This window comes from Ambystoma mexicanum, chromosome 1q (genome assembly GCF_040938575.1).
Source record: "Ambystoma mexicanum isolate Mex_15411 chromosome 1q, UKY_AmexF1_1, whole genome shotgun sequence".
NCBI classification, from domain to species: Eukaryota; Metazoa; Chordata; class Amphibia; order Caudata; family Ambystomatidae; genus Ambystoma; species Ambystoma mexicanum.
This window is the reverse complement of record NC_090922.1, coordinates 418,341,003-418,362,050: the sequence shown is the minus strand read 5'-3', so window position 1 is coordinate 418,362,050 and position 21,048 is coordinate 418,341,003. Positions and strand designations below refer to the sequence as shown.

At 42.4% G+C, this 21,048-nt stretch overlaps 1 protein-coding gene across 1 annotated transcript in view; it reads right to left on the bottom strand.

Moving 5' to 3' along the window:
- Window positions 1-8,304: 8,304 nt before the first annotated feature.
- Window positions 8,305-21,048, bottom strand: part of SLC6A2 (solute carrier family 6 member 2) — a 1,124,598-nt gene continuing 1,111,854 nt past the window's right edge. Inside the window, exon 15 of the mRNA XM_069639646.1 lies at window positions 8,305-20,623. Coding sequence (XP_069495747.1) covers window positions 20,600-20,623 — 24 coding nt within the window. The 3' untranslated portion in view covers window positions 8,305-20,599. The remainder of the gene's footprint in view (window positions 20,624-21,048) is intronic.

Genomic DNA, 21,048 nt, shown 5'->3' with positions numbered 1-21,048 from the left:
CTTAGGATAACTCCTAAGAAAAACAGTAAAAAAAATAATAATAATAATAATCATCATGTCCTTTAAAGACATTGAAGGTCTTTCATCTAAATGCACAGAAACCCTAGGGTTCTCAACAGAAGAGGCGATGGCAATTCTCAAATTGATTAGTGAAACATCTATTGGTGCACATGCAACCACAACTAAAGACCCAGCCAAACGCATTAAATAGTTAGTATTCTAACTATTTAATGAGTTCGGCTGGGTCTTTAGTTGCGTATGAGGTATTCCTCATACGCAAAGAAATCAACAGGAAACTACATGCGATCACATTAGGCCGCTATTTAGAAAACCAACGAATTGCAAGAGGTCTGCACATACAACTCCGTCCTACTCTATGCAAGGAAAGTAGAAGTTTGTACGCAAGTGGGAGGCAATACTGAACAAATGTTCCTTGGATATGATCCTATTAACCATTCCAGAGTTATCTAAAAATCTGATTACCCTGAATAGTGAAATCCAAGATATCAAAAAAGAACTGGTTAGCCCGTTAGGCAAGGAAGAATATGACATTACTCTGGCAGATATCAACACTAAACTTGAAGACTATAAGACTGAGGTAGAACAAAAGAAAAACAAAAAATTCGAACGAGATACCTATGACTATATTAATGAAGAAGTATACACGTGGATGGACAAATATGGTCCAGTAGCTCCGAAAAAACTTTATAAATATCCATCAGATAATACATCCAGCTCAGATTCAGAGGCACAAAGGGATGCTGATGTCCCCCCGGAACAAACAACGGACGCCCCATCCAATCAAACACCTTCAACTATGGCTTTTTTAGGCGCCCGTCCAAAAGAACCCACAGGGGGAGGAGGAAATCCAAGAAACAAACCTCAAACGAGACTACAACTAAGGAAAACTTAGTCATTAATATATCCCACAGAACTCTGAACAGATCTGAAGAAGATACCCTCCAGAAGGGTTTGAGTTTCATGCCTACATATATCACGACATAATTTGACACCAAGATTGAACTGTATACATTTGTAAGAAAGCTCAAACTTAAAGTTTTTTTTGAAGAACTAGAAACCAATGAGAGTGCAACAAACGCTCCTGATTTTCAAGAATTTAGAGCAAAGAGCAGATTCATACCACCAATTACAGTCCCATCGATCGATATTTTCCAAAAACTTGTCACCAGAGATCTCGAACGGATTAGCTACAAAACTCCCCCACATAAGAACCTCAAACCCCATGAGATGAAAATCATTAGGGATCTCTATAGTGACAAGTACATAACGATATGCCCAGCGGACAAGGGAGGTGCCCTGGTCATCATGGATACAGCTGACTATGATGCAGAATGCACAAGGCAACTACAAGATCAAACCATCTATGCGCCTTTGGACCATGACCCTACCATGGCCATCAAACAAAACTTGTAGACACTACTAGATAAAGCCGTGGACCTCAATTGGATCAATGAACATTCTCGTACATTCCTGAATAACAATCACCCTAGAGTTCCTAATTTCTATACACTGCCAAAAATTCACAAAGATTTGACCAAACCCCCTGGAAGACCAATAGTGGTAGGTATGGATAGTATTAATCAACCTCTGGGTATCTACATTGACTTCTTTCTTCAACCGTTAATACAGACACCTCCACCTACACCAGGGATAACACACATTTTCTACAGAACTCAAACCCACAATTCCTCAACAGGACCATTTAATGTTTACTATCGACGTCAAGAGCCTATACACATCCATACTTCATGACCTTGGCACTGAATCTGTTGAATGGCTACTATTACAAACACCGGTGGTCCGAGCACAAAAATAATTCATATTGACCCTTCTCCAATTTTTTGCAGAGAATTCATATTTCCAGTATCGTTATCAGTTCTTTTTACAGATCTCCGGAACATCAATGGGTGCCACCACGGCACCTACATATGCAAACTGTTTCATGTACAAATTCGAATTAGTTCATATACTGAACAAGCAAGAATGGAGCAAAAACATTCACTTATGGACATGCTACATTGATGATATTTTTGGAATTTGCACAGGCACAGAAACCACATTCAATACTTTTTTTGAATACCTCAATAGAATTGACAAACACATTCAATTTACCAGCGAGATATCTAATGACACTATCACTTTCCTGGATGCCAAAATAGAGAAGAGGGGGGGCGGCTACAATACCACCCTGTTCTGCATAGTTACTGACCTCAACAATCTGCTGCACCGGATGAGTTTTCATCAACCCAGTCTACTCAAAAATCTACCCTATAGTCAATTGCTGCGTGTTAAAAAGATTGTCAGTGACCCTGAAGACTGCTTAGTGCAACAATCAATAATGAAAGAAATGTTTTTGGCACATGGCTATAAGAAGGAAGAACTTGATTCGGCATCCCAGAGGGTGAATTCTCTCGATCGGGGCACCCTATTATCATGTACCACTTAAACCAAGAGAGAATTGAAAACGCCAGTGTACATTTCTAATATTTCCGTTCAGAGTAACAAGATCACAAATACCATTAAGAAACATTGGAGCATCTTTAAAAATGACATAAGGGTACAAAACTTATTTGACCAACCCCCAGTGTTTGTCATGCAGCGAAGCAGGAACTCACGAGGTGAATTGGTTCGCACAAGACCCCCTTTAAAAGAACCTTTCACACATCGAACTGGAACATTCCCCTGCCTACATTGTACTAACTGTAATATGGTAATCAAGGGGACCACTGTATACCATCCGTGCACAGGCAAAAAGATTTTTCTCTGAACCTTTGGTACTTGTGACAGTACAAACATTATCTATGGCATAAAGTGCCCATGTGGAAAATATTATGTAGGACAGTCTACCAGGGCAGCAAGAATACATTGGAACGAACACCGCTCCTGGATCCGGAAGGCAAATACTAATTCATCAGTGTCTCGCCATTGGATTGAAAAACATCACAACTTGACGCAAATCAGGTTTTTGATCCTTGAAGTACTGACCAAAGTCAACCTGCATGAAGATCTGGGCCTGCGGCTTACTAGGAGAGAAACATTTTGGATCGACAGACTTGAGAGTCTGGCCCCTAACGGTCTCAATGAGGAGATCACTTACCATTGTTATATCTGAATGTACATGTATCCTTTGATGCACCTTGGTTTTGGTTTTTCTCATACTCACTTTAATGCTTACTTTCTTGTATATCTCAATGATGTCTCTTTTTCCTTTACTTTCATGTCATATTACAATGACTGATATAATATTATACACATTATTTAGTGCCATATGAGCCAGGGCAATGCACCTATGTCGCAGATCCCAGACATACTGTCTGGGACCCAAGGTGACACCACGTGATGTCACCTCCCGTGACATTGACACACCCCTTTATCACCCGGCACCATGCTTTCAACACATGAACTCATCATCACACATCAGCCCCAACTTATACAGGTATGCCCATATTACATTATACATCTCTTTGATCTATACCATCCTTTTATACATCAATAATTTCTATGTTATCGATTTTATTAGCTTGGTTATGCCCGTTCAGTATGTCTTTTATGTCTATTTTTTCCCAGATTCTGAATTACACCCATTTTATTCACATTACACTTCTGTATCTCTGGTTAATTGTTTATTTTTGAAATTCAACACCTTATTACTCCAATAGCAGTAATTTTCCATCGATGCACAGCAACGCGTGAAACGCTGACGCAATGCGATTATGAGGCTACAATAGTACCGCTACCATGGCAATGGCTTCTCACAGCGTTGCGATCCATTGACTCGGCGTCGGCCGCAGTTCTGCATTGCAGACTTCACGGACATGACATGTATGCATTACACAGCATTTTGAACTCCTGAGAATCCAGCATCTACCGCTGGCACGTCACACTGACTTAGATCTCATGTTTATCCACATAACGTTACACGGGTTCCAGCCTTGTCTGAATTTGGCGTTCTCCTGAACGCGCTTTATGACTACATGTACGGCAAAAGCACTGTTTTTTAACCTGCAGGCTTGACACTCTTAAGGTAAACGACATCCATATTTACTTTATACTGATCAACAGGCACAATTTTGATTTTCATACTTTTGTATTTCTTCTTTTTCTTTTCTTCCGGTATTCCAAACTACACCTGAATTGACCTACATTTGGTATTTCACCATGCTTATTTTATTACATTGATCTGTTTCACTGCTGTACACGTTATTGATTTGTAATGGCATAGACTTGCCCTGACGAAGGAGAATATTTTCCGAAATGCATTGGCGCAATAAGTCTGCTTAAACAAAAGATGTGCTAGCTGCTTCTTCACTAAGAATTAATTAGTGACTCTGACTTGAAAGAATTGTTTTTGATAAACTATTATCTTTTGAAAAACAACAATGGACTCTTATTATTTGGAAATGTGCCATGTTCGGTGTATGCATTAGGTTTGACAATATTTTGAATATTTCTTGAATAATTTCACAACCCATGTTGGGAACAATGGAGAGCGGCTGTGTGACTAAGTTTGTAATCTAGTCTTCATCCTCACATGTTTTTTGAGTCAGGATGTCTCCAGACTCATCACAGCCAGCTCCTGAAAAGCTTTTTGACTAATTACGAATCAAAGCTTTTTTATTTATTTTTTTACATATGAATTACCTGATTTGAAGTGACTTTATTCTGTGGTGCCCACTTATTCTCTTTTTGTAAATATTTATGCAAAAAAACTTAGTAACAGCTTATTTTATAATACTTCTGGTGATATTACCTCGCTAACACCAATTCAATTGTTACGTTTTCACAATCCTCACAAGTATAGGAATGTGTACACCCTTGTACAGCTAGAAAAGCAATATATTAGAGACCTAATGTACATGACAGTGTTCATCCTATTTGATTAAACATCCCATTAAAGTTCATATAAAAGGGACCTTTTAACCCCTTTCACTCATGTCTATCCAGCATGTCTCTTATCAACATGTTTCACCGTTGTATGATGGTCAGACTCCAAAGTACATCTTTCTTGACCCAGGTCTTCATCAGGACTACCTTCATATATACTGGCAACATATATATGTTCAAACATTAGTTTATAACAACCACAATTTTGTTGTAACATACACTTGTGGTTCTTTAATTGTTTTATGCTCTCTGAATACTCATCCATTTTTGCCTAAAGGTAGTTTCCAAAAGTTCATCTTTTTTTTTGGGACGCGTGATACCTAATTAATTTCCCAGGAAACAATTCCAACAATCCCTACTATGCTGAAGATAAAACAGCATCAGTTATTTTATTTTGTATTCAGTCCCTTGAAGCCGAGTTCCGAAAAAATTTGGAGGACTGCTCTCAAGGTCATTCTCCTTCCATTCATGCATAGTTGGCATCTAAGGGTTCTCATCATGTGCCTTGGCTTTCCCTATCAATGCATGTAGAAAAGCTGTATAAGGATGAAGCTTTGCCAGGGGAACTTCTGGACTGAAAGTGTTTCCATTGCAACCTAACTTTGGGAAAGGTTGCCTAAAGATTTTATTCCTAAGGAAGAATGTTTGGAAGTATGTTTGGAAGTATGGCCATACACTTCCAATCCATTTGCTGAACATGAATTACCTACTATTTAGGTGTGACGGATGCCCTCAATCTGTGTGGTGCATTCAGCCACTGTCACTACTAGTTGGAGAATTGTAAAAGTCAAGCATGCTAATTGAGAAATGCTGGATGATTTGGAAAGTAACGTTGATGAACATGTGTCCAGAAAATATGCCTCTAAGCTCCAAATAGTTTATGTGTCTATTCAGGTCATTACTGGGAGTCATCTAGCCATGGCGTGTGGGAAGCCAGCAGAAACTAACAATAGCATATCTGCTTGATGTGCTAGTAAAGTGTAAGTATATCGGCATATTGAGCCCCTGACTAAAACATCACAAGCCTCTTGTGGCACCTGGAGGCCTGTGGTGGACCGTTCATGTATGAATTGCAGGGAGCAGGCCAGCAACATCAACAGAATTGTAAATGCTGGTCAAAGGAGGGAGGCTTAAAGGAATAGTTGACTATCAAATGTTATTGTCCCAAAAGATGGGCAATAATCAAAAACATATATTAAACATATTTTTAAAGAAAGTTCCTATGTAAACTTTTGAGCAAACGAGGCTCAAAGTGTTTACATGGAAGCATCCATTTTGTCATTTCAAGCAGCCTCCTATGTTCATGTTAAGCTCTGCCCTGGTGGCACTAATCAAGCAGCAAAAGTCCGCTATTGGGAGCTTTTGCTTACTTCAGCCAGTGCAGAGCTGAACATGGAGGAGGCTGCCTTCACTTTCATTTTATGTTTTCGGTGCTCCCCAAGCCCAGGGAAGCACAGAAAATGTAAAATGAAAGGCAGAACAAATATAAATACTTCGCCAGCTGCCGGCAGATTCTTCATAATTGCTGCCACTTTCTTTTCCAGTTTCCCGTGCGGGAAACTAGAAAAGAAAGTCGCACCAATTATGAAATCTCTGTTGGATGCCGGCGAATATTCACAATTGCCTGGACTTGCCTACAAGCAAAGGCACAGCAATTATAAATACAACTTTGTTGTATTTATGATTGCCGTGGTTAGAGTACCACGGAAATAATAAATACAACAAGGTTGTATTAATGATTGCAGTGGCTTCAGCTTTGAGTCTCCTGGGCTCCCCCAGCTCGGGGGAGCCCAGGAGACTCAAAGCAAAAGCCGCCACAGTCATAAATACACTGCAGTTATATTGATAAATGCTACGGTTTTCTTTCTAAGTTTCCCGGGCTGCGCCAGCTCAGAGGAGCCTGGGAAACTTTGAAAGAAAAATGCAACATTTATAAATACAACAATGTTGTATTTATGTTTGCCAGGGCTTCAGCTTTGAGTCTCCTGGGCTCCTCCAACCCGGGGGAGCCCAGGAGACTCAAAGCTGAAGCCACCGCAAACATAAATACAACGTTATAAATGCTGCAGTTTTCTTACTAAGTTTCCCGGGCTCCTCCAGCCAGGGGGAGCCCAGGAAACTTAGAAAGAAAACCATGGCCATCATAAATACAACCTTGTTGTATTTATAATTGCAGTGATTTGTTAAGAAAACAGAAATAAGCACTAACCTGCATGCAGCCTTCCTGCCTGCATTCACTGCTCTCCGGCAATAATGAAGGAAAATCCACCCAGTGGTAGCTTCTGTTTATTACAGCTAGCTGGCTTTTGCTTCATTAGTGCTGCAAGGGCAGAGATTAACAGAAGGGCAGGAGTGCTTGAAATGTGTGACTGAGCCTCTTTTGCTAAAAAATGTACATAGGAACTTTCTTAAAAAATATTTGTTATATATATTTTTGATGATGGCCCATCTTTTGAGCCAATAAAATTTTAGAGTGAACTATCCCTTTAAGAAAATGAAGAGCAGAGCAATGTTAAATAGAGGGAATTTTGATCCAGGTTTGAGTGAAGGTCAGGTAAGTTGGGAAATAAATGGTGACTGTGAACGCCCCTCATTTACCTAAGTGTGAGAAGTTTCGGGAGGCATGAATGTTTGGATGTAAGATTATTCAAGTCGGGTGCGAAAATGCAGCTACTCATTTCGCAAATCTTTGGCTGAAGGAGATATGTTCAGAGTGATCTCAGGCCTTTCACACACAAATTCACATACCACAGACTAAAGGACCTTTCCCTGGTTTAAGGATGCCAAAACTTACCTGGTGTTGAAACATCTCCTTGGTGGTCAGACGGTCTATATGATTTGTTCGAGAATGTGTCTATTTCTTTTTCTTCGTTTTTTACCATTGGCCACAAATATATGCCGGGGAGACCACTCGCAGACTCCCCCGCCGCACCCGACTTACCCCTATCCTAATGAACACCGTTACCCACACCCCCACACATATATTTGGGCAAATTCAATTAAAAAGGTGCGACAAATCCGAATTTGACGAAATCTTCTACGCTGTAATCTTCCTATCCCGGTCAGACCTCATGCACAACTAACATTCTATTTTTGCAAAATGGGAGCATACATATGGGCATGTGGTGTGTGCTCTTTGAGGATGTGGGTGCATCTGCATTGTTGCTGTGGTTTCTCCTGAGATTGGTTGCCATTGATTGAGAAAGAGATGTTTTATATGGCGGCAATATCTTGTCAGGAAAGCATATGTAATTTCGTGAACCACCGAATGTAGTTAAACAAGTTTACAATACATAATAGGACATCTTTCAGCATGTATGCAAACCTGGTGTGTATACCAAGTTAATAATCCATACTTTCTCAAATAATAAACAAAAACTATATAGCGTAGAGCCTGAATTATTTATATATATTTATTATTTTAATGTGCATATTCCATTTGTTTTACTTTGCTGTTGTTTGGTTTCTCACTTCAAACAAGACTTTTTTAATCTACTGGGGATTTAAACATTTCGTAACACTTATGATATACAGCTTGAAACATTTGGTATTTACATTGACCAGAAAGACTGAGTATGAAGACACTTTAAAAGACTTTACATTTACGAATTGCATGAACAATTTGACTGAGTATATGTAACGAGAGAATATATTGCGCACTCACATACGCACACACTCACGCACGCACACACACACACACACACACACACACTCTCATACAATCTTACACATCTACATAGGAATTGCGCATAAGTGTAATTTCTCGTATGCGGAGTGAACACAATTTCAGGCCCACAATTTATGAACACATAATATAAACATAAAAGTACAAAATAAAATAAACAAATATTACAAATGTGAGAACGACATTATGCCTGTGGCGGGATACACAACAGTGAGGAAGTAGTAACACGCATTGTTCCATTTTTGGTCATTTGGCTGTTTTCAAGATGATAAGCCACTTTGGATATGTTCTCTGTGGAGCGAGGCAACACTCCACTTCCGGGCCCTGTGTGTGATCCGGTGTAGGGTCGCTCCATCCTGGTGTGAAGCACTTCTAATGGCTGAAGCAACAGTTCAATGTCACCAGGTAACACAATTCCTGCTCCGCACAGGTAACATCTCGGGTCTCCTACATGATATTTCTACACCCAGACACGGTATCAAAATATGCAAATCCAGACATTGCACAATGTGGGTCAACAGGTGGATTAAGCAATCTTTGCTAATTTACGACTAACCCTCCTTCAGTCCCCCCAACAAAATGACAAATGCGTACATTATACAAACAGAACTGGATCAGGAACCTAGATACAAACCTTGCCTCGTCCCATCAGGGTCTTCCTAGTCTGGCTGTTTAGCAAAATGCACTCTTCTTGTTGACGTGTTAAATTACATTATGCAGCAATTATCAAGTTCAATGTCTGCCCTTTAGTTGGCTAGGTTCGTCAGCAGCGTTCTGGCTGCTGTCTTTAGGTTTCTCCTAATGCGGGAGCGCTATAGGGGAATTGGGTCTTGCTTTCTTTCCCAACACCTACTAGTTTTGCCATTTCCTTTCCAGGCCCCTTCTTGTGAAGTGTGATAGGCTAAAACGCTAGGACTCGATGAGGGGCACTGTGATGACGTTTACCAGCTGGCAACACTAATTGCAGACGTATCACCCAAGCCTTCTGGAAGCATCTTAAGAGGTGTATCTACTGGACTGAAGGGAACACACGCTTTGGCACACTTATTGGGTGGAATGTGAACACACATGGTTTACTCGTTGAGGAGTAGTTCCGGTTCGCATTGATGGACATGTACACATCTACGTGAGCTTCTTTAGAGCGCACTTCTACTTTGAAGATGCGTCTAAATACTTTAGAGGATTCTCTGAAAACATCTGACTTCCCGTTTTAGTGTAAGGCAACTTGAGGGCAGTTTCTCCAGCAGAACATTTTCAGTCTCTGTCCCTAATAAGGCCTGCTTAAAAGAAAAAATCTTAATTATTCCTGAAAACTATGTGTGCACAAGCAATGAAGGAAATAGTGGGAACGAATTCCATGTGAAATAGTTTACATAAAAATAGATATTTGGCCTTTACATTGACATATACAATACACACACATATATCACATGTTTCCTTGCTTAAAGGAAGTACAAAGGTCAGGCTTTAACACAGCAGACAATTCATTTCACGACACAACTTTATCATAGCAAGTCCTGTCGTTTTAAGGCAAAGTCTGAGTAGCGGATGGACTGCTTTGAGAGTCCCTTACCTGGCACCTAATGCAACGCCATTCCAGTGCCCTGGAGTGTATGGGGTGTGGAGCAGCACAAGCAACCCATCTGTGTGCTCATTCCTACTAAAATGTCTGACTCGTAAGGTATTTGCAATGGTGAAGTCTGTTGGCAGGCGGTGTAAATTAGTTCTTATGCCACCTCTAATAACACCATGGCACTTGCACAAAATGGTTGCGGGTCACCTTTCCGTGTGCCATTTTTCCACCTTACACTTTTCCCACGGTCACTGTCCCCTATGATTGCTGCCGCCCCTCGCCAATCCTCTAATTTTCCCTCTTTTTCTCCCACGCTCCGGCACCACATTTCCGGCGCGCCGCATGCGCTCATTCTCTCCCATTAGTTTGGTGGCACACTCATGGCTATTTTCTACTCTTGGGGGAGCCCTTTAATAGAGAGCACCCCTAGCCCCTTCCTCTTTGTTTTTGTTTTGTTTTCCCACAGGGACCCCTATCCTTTTCTGTGTTGTTCTTACACTGTCTCCCTTTTACGGCCACACCTGTCCGCACCCACATAAATGCACCGTGCTCCATGAGCAAATGATTGTTGACACAAAAGATTGTCATTGGAAAATGACCATTAAAAAGGTGACCCGGGCCAGGACACAATATGAAACATGAAGTTTGGTGCAGCCATGATTTCAGATAAAATGAATGCTGGACATCCCCACGCGGGTGCTGAAATAGGCTTGACGATACGTTTGGCAAGAATGTGGTGGTTGTGCTAACCTTTCATGAGGCTTAGCCATGATTGTGTAGCTTAGCTGCCATTAAGAATGTTCTCTTATACTTGGCACAAAGCTGTGTGTGTGGGGGTTGGGGGAGGGGCGAGTGCAGTTCAAGGTGCTCTATGGAATTCATGTATTTCAGCACACTCTGGGAGCAACTAGACATTTTTATGGGCCACCCCAGCTTGCCTTGTCTATATTTGCCCAAAGCAGTTGTTTTTGCCACCCTGCCTTACTCTTTGAATTGGGCGACCAAGTGTACAACTCTGAAGGAGTTAAGATGGGCACAGTAATTCCTTGTAGTTCTGCTTAACGCTGGGTCCACACTCAGTGCTTTGTCCTAGGATGTGATGTGAAATTTAAAATCTTAGGAAAATATTCATGAATAAGTTTTGCTTTCTACTGACATGCTTTGTCATTTTGTTTAAAGAAAGCTCCGGTTCCTTGGGAAAATGCCTCGTCCGTCCATACACCATGCTCCAAATGAATTAGAATAGATCTTTGCCCAAGTTGTGGGTGATCTCAGCTTCACCACGGCATGCAGGCTGCAGCCGAGACGCCAGTACTCCTGTGGTGCACAATTGATAGAGGGGTCCAATGGTCATCTTTGAACCAGCTGCAATGGAGGTTAGCCATGGAATGGAATTCTGAGCTAGGCAGCACATGCAGAAGACTGAGTGGAATGTTGGTCTGTCTTCTCCCTGGCAGCTGCAATGGAGGTTAGCCGTAGAATGAAATTCTAAGCTAGGCAGCTCATGGTTTAGACTGATAGGAATGTTGGTCTTTGCTCTCTGTGGCAGCTGAAATGCACGTTAGCCGCAGAATGGAATTCTGAGCTAGGCAGCGCATGGTGAAGACTGAGTGGAATGTTTGTCTGTCCTCTACCTGTCAGCTGCAATGGAGGTTAGCCGCAGAATGGAATTCTGAGCTAGGCAGTGCATGGTGAAGACTGAGTGGAATGTTTGTCTGTCCTCTGCCTGTCAGCTGCAATGGAGGTTAGCCGCAGAATGGAATTCTGAGGTAGGCAGCGCATGGTGAAGACTGAGTGGAATGTTGGTCTGTCCTCTCCCTGGCAGCTGCAATGGAGGTTAGCTGCAGAATGGAATTCTGAGCTAGGCAGCACATGCAGAAGACTGAGTGGAATGTTGGCCTGTCCTCTCCCCGACAGCTGCAATGGAGGTTAGCTGCAGAATGGAATTCTGAGCTAGGCAGCGCATGGTTTAGACTGAGTGGAATGTTGGTCTGTCCTCTCCCTTGCAGCTGCAATGCAGGTTAGCCGAAGAATGGAATTCTGAGCTAAGCAGCACATGGTGATGACTGAGTGGAATCTTGGTCTGTCCTCTCCCTGGCAGCTGTAATGGAGGTCAGCCGCAGAATGGAATTCTGAGCTAGGCAGCGCACGCAGAAGACTGAGTGGAATGTTGGTCTCTCCTCTCCCTGGCAACTGCAATGGAGGTTAGCTGCAGAATGGAATTATGAGCTCGGCAGCGCATGGTTTAGACTGAGTGGAATGTTGGTCTGTCCTCTCCCTGGCAGCTGCAATGGCAGGGTCCTGTGAGAGGAGTTCCTCTATCATCAACACCCTCAAGGCATCAGCAACAAAGAGATACAAAATATTAATGTGCACACACTTTCAATTTAAATATATTGCAGCTTATTTGTAACGACCTTGTGGTGTGTGAAATGCTTTGGCCTGTGCATTCTGTAAAATTAAACATGCCACTGCTTTTGAAATTGCTTGGCTCTTTCCACACTTTGTTCCTGTCTTTACTTTAATTCCTGACTCTTTTTGACTGAAAGTCACTGCCGACTATATCTAAAGAAAGAAAAAGAACATACACAACTCATGGGGTGTTCAAGGCTGCTGGCTTGGCATTGCCGCATCCCTTTAAAAAAAAAAGCAATTGGCCCCTTTCGAAGCGATCTGTACACCTTTGCACTCCTTTGTGAATGAAGTAATTGACCCGCTCTGATAAGGCGCTATGGACTCTTAGAAACTGCCTTCTCAACTCATGCTCTGAGGAAAGCTGTTAGGCAGAATACTTCCCAATTTTAAAAGACTGCCAGGCGGCATGAAGTCATTCATGGCTCATCGACCGTTGTGTCGCATTACTTTAAGGCTTGGTAAGTTGGGAAATGAGATGACAATGTGTTGGACTGTATGATAGGCCATGTAAGGGTATGGTATGATATTCTCTGGTACGGGATGGCTTGGCATGGTTTCTTAGGGTATGGTATGCTAGAATATATGATACAATATTCTCTGGTATGAGATGGCTTGGCATGGTATCTTAAGGTATGGTATGCTAGAATATAGTATGATACAATAGTCTCTGGTATGAGATGGCTTGGCGTGGTATCTTAGGGTATGGTATGCTAGAATATAGTATGATGAGATATTCTCTGGTATGAGATGGCTTGGTGTGGTATTTTAGGGTATGATATGGTATGCTAGAATATCGTGTGATACAATATTCTCTGGTATTAGATGGCTTGGTCTGGTATTTTAGGGTTTGATATGGTATGCTAGAATATAGTATGATACGATATTCTCTGGTATGGGATGGCTTGCCGTGATATCTTAGGTAGCAAAATGAAGGAAAGCATGAGCTACAGTGTATTCTTGCATAAACTAGCACAATCTAGAACAGCACGCTCTGACAAAACTGCTGACAAAGAAGAAACAAAGGTTTTGGAGGATCCCTATTATGGAAGGAGGACAGATTGGGATGAAGCCATGGCCTGTAGCCAGTAACACCACTAGGGCAAGACAGGCCTATATAAACTCCTGCCTCGCACCACTTTGGCAGGAAGGAACAGAAGAGGGACAGGAGAAGACCGTTCAGGCAGCAGAGTCCTTTGCTACCATCCTCATTTTTGTAAGATTAAACTTGTTATCCTTACATGATAGACTCTTGGCCTTATTTCCATAGAGGGGTGTATTTATTCTGGTGTGAGCATAATTAGGGACACCCTTACATATGGTATGACATATTACGAAATACTATGATTTGTTATTCTCCAGTATGATGTGGCATGGCATGGGATGTTAGGGGATGTTATAGTATGTGTCATGAACCTGTCACTGTTTCTCGGGCAAAGAATTTTCTGGAGAGATGGATTCTCCAACATGAGTCCTAGAGATGCACCAACGATGAGGAAAACATGATCCATCGCCCCTTAAAGCATCACTGCTCTCTTGCAAAGTCAGGATCATTTGGCCTTCCCTATCTTGAATTGGACATTAGAATACATTGACTGCAATCAAAACTTTCCCTTTATAGGGCCCGATTCATGGAAATATCTGCACAGAAAATTGGGACTTTGTGTGCCAAACTGGGTGCGAAATTCCGTTTATCGATTCATGTAATCAAATGTGCAGCACTTTTTCGTATTTTGCATGGACTTCGCGCAGGCTCGGTATGTCACTGCAAGAGGCCAAGTGCCTTGTGCGAGACACCATGCAAAGCATGGGCATGGCTTGTGCAGAGGGCAGGTTAGGGATCGGAACATGGAAAATGAGGAGGAAATGGAAAACGTGGGTGTTATGAGGGACAGCCCACAGGCAGTCCATCGCACGCCAACTATTGCGTGGAGTGATACGTATTCATGGATCCGAGCATGCAGCCTGTCAGCACGGAAATTGGCCTATTGGTTTAATTCAATAGATAATGTATCAGGAATGATTTAAGCAAGCCTCCATTCTGTACTGGGTTCTTGCAAAATTATTTAAGGCAATGCAAGACACATGACAGGAATCCTCAATAAATAACTGTGAACTGCAAAATAAGGAGCACACTGTGCACTAAGACAAAACAAGAATGCGCATAATTTCGAAAATTTTCTCGTTTGTGAGTATTAAGTAATGGACTATATGAGGCTATACTTTGGAGAAATCCACCAGTGAACCACTGAATGTTCTGGAAAGTCAATGTTCGCCATTGCAGTAGTGTTTGGTATTTGTAAAGCGCATGCCCACGTGGAAAGATAGTTTGTTTACAAAGAAATGTTGTTTGTTAGTGACTGCACCTAAAGATGGTTTAATGGGGACATGGGTACAATGGGTTATAATATGGCTATTGCACGTTGTTATATTTAATAGCCATTTGCAACAATGGAACATTTGTATCTAACAGTTCCCTATTTGAAGACATACCTGTAGCAAACTAATACAGTGCACATTACATTTCATTCACAACAACCAGCTGGACATACACCATTCAGAGCCAATTCACAAAGCTCCTTCCAGGCGTAAGTTTCACTTATGCCTGGAAATATTAGTAGGTTGTGCGAAAGTTAGCCAGCCCTAACTCATAAAAGCTCTTCCATGTGACGAATGAATCATGATGCGACCATCACATGGGCATGCAATTAGATTAAGGTTATGGACATGTATGCCCATCTTTACCTGGAAAGTCAGACACTATCCGATATGCAAAGGTGAGCATGCCAAGAGGTGAGTATGGCTGGGGTGAGGGTATGAAAAGGTCGGCGAATTCACAAGTCACAAACATTTCCAAAAGCATTTCTCACACATATCTCCACAGCCTAGACTTGAGTGAACGGAGGTAAGTGAGGCAATACGTGTGGAAAGTGCACAGATGGCTGTCAGAAAGGCAGCATGTGTGTGGGCTGTGACAACAGTTAGGACAAGACTATAAGCGAGAATAGTACTTGGAACGTTAGAACCTTTGAGGCACTTTACTTGTGCATATCCAATGCACAACATTATACTAAGTGCAACCTCACACGCAGGCAAGCTAACATTTTCAGGTCTATGTGGGTTGCCCTTGTGAATAGCAATGGTTCCACTCGTGAGTCCTGTTTAGTCTTGCTCGATTCAACTCCACGGAAACATGAGCCACTGAAATTTCAGATGGTCTGCGGTACCACCAACATTGAAACCTGTTCAGAAACTCGGAAGAAAAAGTTCAGTTGTTCCAGCAGGCGAGAGCCATGCAGTGGGAAGCAAACGTCTGGCCTATGCAGGACCCTAAAATATGCCCCACTGCTCTGCCTCGCGAGGGCAGTGCAAGGCACGTGTTTTCTATCACCTCAAAGACTGAGCTGGAAATGGTTATTTCTAGTCAGCGCCGAGATGCTTGCCCTGAAATAATAGCACTAGAAATACAAATAAAATATTGTTTCTATTTCTACTACAAACAGGCTTGCTCAAGCTGAAAACTGAATGACACGATTTCGATTCCGAGAGCAAAGTGTCGATTGCATTAAGATAGAAACGTGTCTATCTCTGGTGTGTGCACCGAATCAAGCTGAAAATAGAAAAGCATATGTTTTGAATTTCTTGCCAGAGTATGCCAGCTTGTGCTAGAAACGGAAAAAGGACCTTCTAATGTCAACACAAGTGGGAGCACGTGTTCTATAAGGAACTACACACATTGTTCTGTTTCTAATGCGGACATTCTGGGATGCCTCATGTGGGTCCCTTTCTAACATGAACGGCTTTGCCACTCTAAAGAATGCATTTGTCCATGTCTTGCAGCGATTGGTTTGCTCACATTAGCGATGGAAAGTACACTAGGGGGCGGGGGGGATGAGCAACTTGTGAGATGGTGGGGACTGTAAAGGTGTCCAAGGGATCAGGGGAAGTGGCTTCTTGCAGGTTTGTCCTCCGTTTCCCACTAAGGTACTTGTGCATAGTTACAGGTTGCGTGTTGGCCGGTCTGAGGAGCGCACGTTCTGACGGGCGTGGCTTCAGCGGTACTGGACATGGTTGTTTGAGAATATCATGCTCAGTAGTGAGTTACGACAACAAAAAGGCAGAACCTATCCCTGAAATTGGTATTTTATGTGAATCCTCCCCTGTGTGTTGTGCTTGCCCTCTGTGAAATCATCTTGACATCCTGATAACGTCCCAGACAATTTGCAGAATTAATCACTAGGTAAGTATCGATTCTGTTGAATTTATGTGGAGTGGAAATAATGGCCTTTTTGCAGCTAGTTCCTGAATATATCTGAATGCTTTATAGACTTACAAGTCTTTTGGTGGAATGAATATGTTCATTACAAGCATGGTTTTAGAACATAAAATATTAATGTTAGAGGCCAGTGGTTAAATGGGTCCCTTGACACACGGACGAAATATGTTTCTTTACAATAGAAATTGCCAAGATTTGCCGCCCATTACTACACGCGTAATGTACTGTAATGTCAAGTGGTCTTGTACGGTGAACGCCTGTCATTTCTGGTTTTCTCATAGCCTGTGCTTATGCATAAAAAGATGGCGGCAGTGGGAGAAGCAGGCATGAAACTAATAGTCTTGGAAGTCCTGATTGTTGGGATGCTTCTACATGCTTTTTTGGCAGTGGCACCTGGTGGATATCCTATCTGGAGGAAAATGTAAATCTCTGTCAGCTACCAGCCCCGGGACACTGGAGAGAGACGCTAGTCTGCAGGTGAGTGACGGGGCAGTTGATAGGGCTTAAGATGTCACGGTCCATACTCTGAGCTCTGGGTGAATCTGATGAGGTTAATGTGGTGGCGATGAAGCTCGTAGGTATAAAGCTGCCATGTGTGTTAAAGGTCTATGTATGGAGTGTGAAGGTCCAAGTAGACTGAATATGAGTTGGTGAGTTGGGGGACGGAGAGATAGTTTGCCAGAACTTGAGGACTCCTGTTCTTGCAGCTTATTGCTGCGTCAAACGAGTAGAATTCCAATCTGCCGTCTGTCTGGCAGTCAAAGCCCGGTTGTATTGTTGTCCATCAGGATGAAGTGCTCTTACCGTGAAGGGCCCGATCTTATGACGACTGTGAGGGTGGTGTCAATGTTCGATATCAGCAGGCAGGAAAAGTTTGGGGAGACTCACCCAACTGTGCCCAATCTCCAGGTTGTTTTGAGTGCCCGTCGTAAGTACTGAATCCAGAGACTTCACATGAAGAAGTTTGTACATTGCCTCCTTGTGTGCAAGAAGATAGCAAATAGCCACCTTTCCCATGACATTCCCCAAAGGTACTCATTGCACTGGATATCAACCGCAATGATGGAGCACAGGCCTCATTTGAGAACCCCCTTTGAGACTTTGGAAACAACGCTATTCTTACGTTGCTATATGGCACTTTCTTGAAAAGTGTGTTGAAATGCACTGGTATATTGCAGCAAATGAAAGTGCTCTGCCAACTGGCTCTCTCAGCATGCCTTTGCATGGAGTTGGCATATTTGGGTTGCCAGGCACATCACTATTTCCAGCTCTCTGGTAGTTCCCCATTGAGCAGATGGGAAGTTTTGCCAATGGCAGATATTCCATGAGACACGTTTCCTTTGGAATGCCTGGCTCATGTTAATAGTGACGTGTTGATGCCAGCCCTGTGGACGCCTATCACCAGTGCCCGGTCGAGACTGGAGGTCAGCTATACGCATATGGGTTGGTGGCATAATGCACATAGCAGCTGATTCGCTACTGGCATGTCAAAGGTGGCGCCTGGGGTTTAGGTCTGCTTGGTCGAAAATGTTTGACCTTTTCCAATTTGACAACATTTCTTTTGGTCTTTTTTGCTCTGAAATGCGGGGGAAGACCCCCGCGCACCCCTACTTCTCCCACCTTAACCTATTCCCTTACCCCACCCCATATATATATATTTATTTAAATTTGACCGAAATTCCTGCAAAAACGATAGAAGAAATGCGGTCAAATTTAAAAGGTCAATTTATTTTCGATCAAGTATGCTAATACCGTGCCTAGCACTAACATCACAATGACCTTGCTGGATCCTAACCAAAGGTTTAAAACAATCAGTGAAAAGTTAATCCCAGACCTGCTGTTGCTGTTTTTTACCTCTCTGCTTGTACAGTCAGCAAATTACCTCACCCACCTCTGGCAACAGAGGAGAAGCTAATGACTGTGAAAAGACTTAACATTCATCGAACAATAATATGCAAGTTGTTGGCAGGCCTGAGGTGGCTCTCAATTACTAATAAGAAAAGGTTATAGATGGAAATGTGTGACCCAACGCATACTCAACAGCAGGAAGTCTTCTGGGTAGTATTTCAATGCACTTATTTTCATTGAGGGATTTAAGTTTCACCTGATTGAGGAGGCTCGAGAAGGTGTCATGGCTTATCAGTATGCTCAGGGCGGCTCCATTTTGTTCAAGACGGATTTGCACATTTTTGGTCCCCTTTTGTAGTGTCACAGACAAGCTCATAATTGACGGAATGTTATATTAGCCAGAGGTATTTTCAAGTGGTGTTCGCGTAAGAATTTCCATCTGTGACTTTTTGGTTCTTTGTGCTTTCCTTATCAGAGGATGCCTGCCTTTCATAAAGTGTCCTGGATTAGGAATCGGTCAGCGCTGCTAAGAATTCACCTTATGGACAGAAGAAAGGCTACTATAGAAGGAGCAGCATTTGTGGAATGCTGACATGTTTGCACGCTGTCGTTCTAAACGCACACTCCTATCAAGGAAGACACATGCATGTCACTATCTATTGACATGTAGAGGCCTCCCGCTGTATTCACCATCTAAAAAACTAAAGTTGAAGATCTCGTTTTCTGCTATACGTCTGAGGTTGATATCGAGGACTACAACAGACAGGTTGTAACAGCATTTTGAGATATCTTTTTTTCCAGCTGGAAGAATTGATGGCCGCAGACCTGCATAGGGATCATGGACTTAACATCTTGGAACTGGAAACGTCCGATATCCTCCAAAGAAGGGCATTACATTTTGTAACAGTCTCCTTTTTTTGGTCTCGTTAGAAATGCATCCCAACCCACATGTGTGTTTAATTGTGAATGATATTAATGAAAGTGGGACATGGCTGCCTTTCCACCACATTTGTAGCAAACATGATTAATATATTGAAGAGACAAGGCCCCATGCATCAAGGTGCATGGGGCCTTTTTCCATGAGGACTGTAGCTATGTTAAAGAGGGAATTGACTAACTTTATGAGTATGGAACATATAACTTGACTGTGAAATACAGACTCAGCAATGGTTGCCTACTTTTCAATGTGTGAGGTATAGAGCAACACGCAGGAACAATGGCACAGGCATGTGACGGTGAGACATAAACAGTGAAAGGTAATGCAACTTCATCGTGCATTTTGCGACTTCCGCCGTTACGGGGATCTCTTGGCTTGTACACACAGTGAGATTGTGCCCTGCCCCTGGCCCCACTCCTGCAAAATGTTCCGTAATGCACCAAGCAGAAAGAAAGGCCTTCCAGGGGTAGTGTCCAGCAATCCCAGCCAAAGGCAGATGAGGGAGTGACAGATATGTCAAACATGATCTTCATTGTAGGCGAGGATGCAGCAGGAGCACGTCGCAGAATGGGACGCCTCTTTCAAATTCTCGCCTCCGGCCGCCAAACACAAGACCGTCCATCTTCCCCCTTCCTTCATGAATGAAGAGGTTGTAGGTACCTCTACCTCCGCGGCCGTGCTTGCATCTCCACAAAGCCATTCCAGTTACTGTATGTCAAGGGTGAGCTTGTCACAGTAATAACTGAAAACAGAAAAACGTCTTTGAACATGCTCTTTAGAAAGCAGGTAATAAAAAGGAGGTATTGAGAACAGAAAGTATAACGTTTTCTTCTCCCCTGTAAAGGGATCAGTAAACAAGCTCCGCACCAGCCTTGCCCAACCGCAGCCGATGGTGTGTTGGGCTTGGCTATCAGAAACTCCCAGTTTGATGTCTTAGCTTGTCTTTCCCTTGAGTAGCCGCTGTCATATGGCCATCCAATGCTTGAACTGTAAGGCAATGGAAAAGAGCGTTATTTCTGGGGTGTTTAAGTCGACCACGCTTACAGAAATATGCATATGATCACATTCTGACATTCTACGGAGCCCTGTGTCACAAGTCATCAATCACTAATCAAAAGACCACTAATCAAAAGACCGGTTAAGAAATATTATTTAACATGCTTCTTCCGAATCAGAAAAACATGACAAATCAGATACAAGAACTAGGAACCGGCATTTCTCATGCAATTAATGTATTTCTTACAAGCCTCTGGAAATCATTTGACTTTCTGTTAATTATTGATATGGGGGTAATGATACCGTTGTTGATGAGTGTGAAACAATGAAATCAGCCACTCTGCTAACTTGAACAAAGAGGTTTACAAAAATAAAAAGAAAAATGTATGAGTTTGTGGTGATTGAGTGGTAGTGCG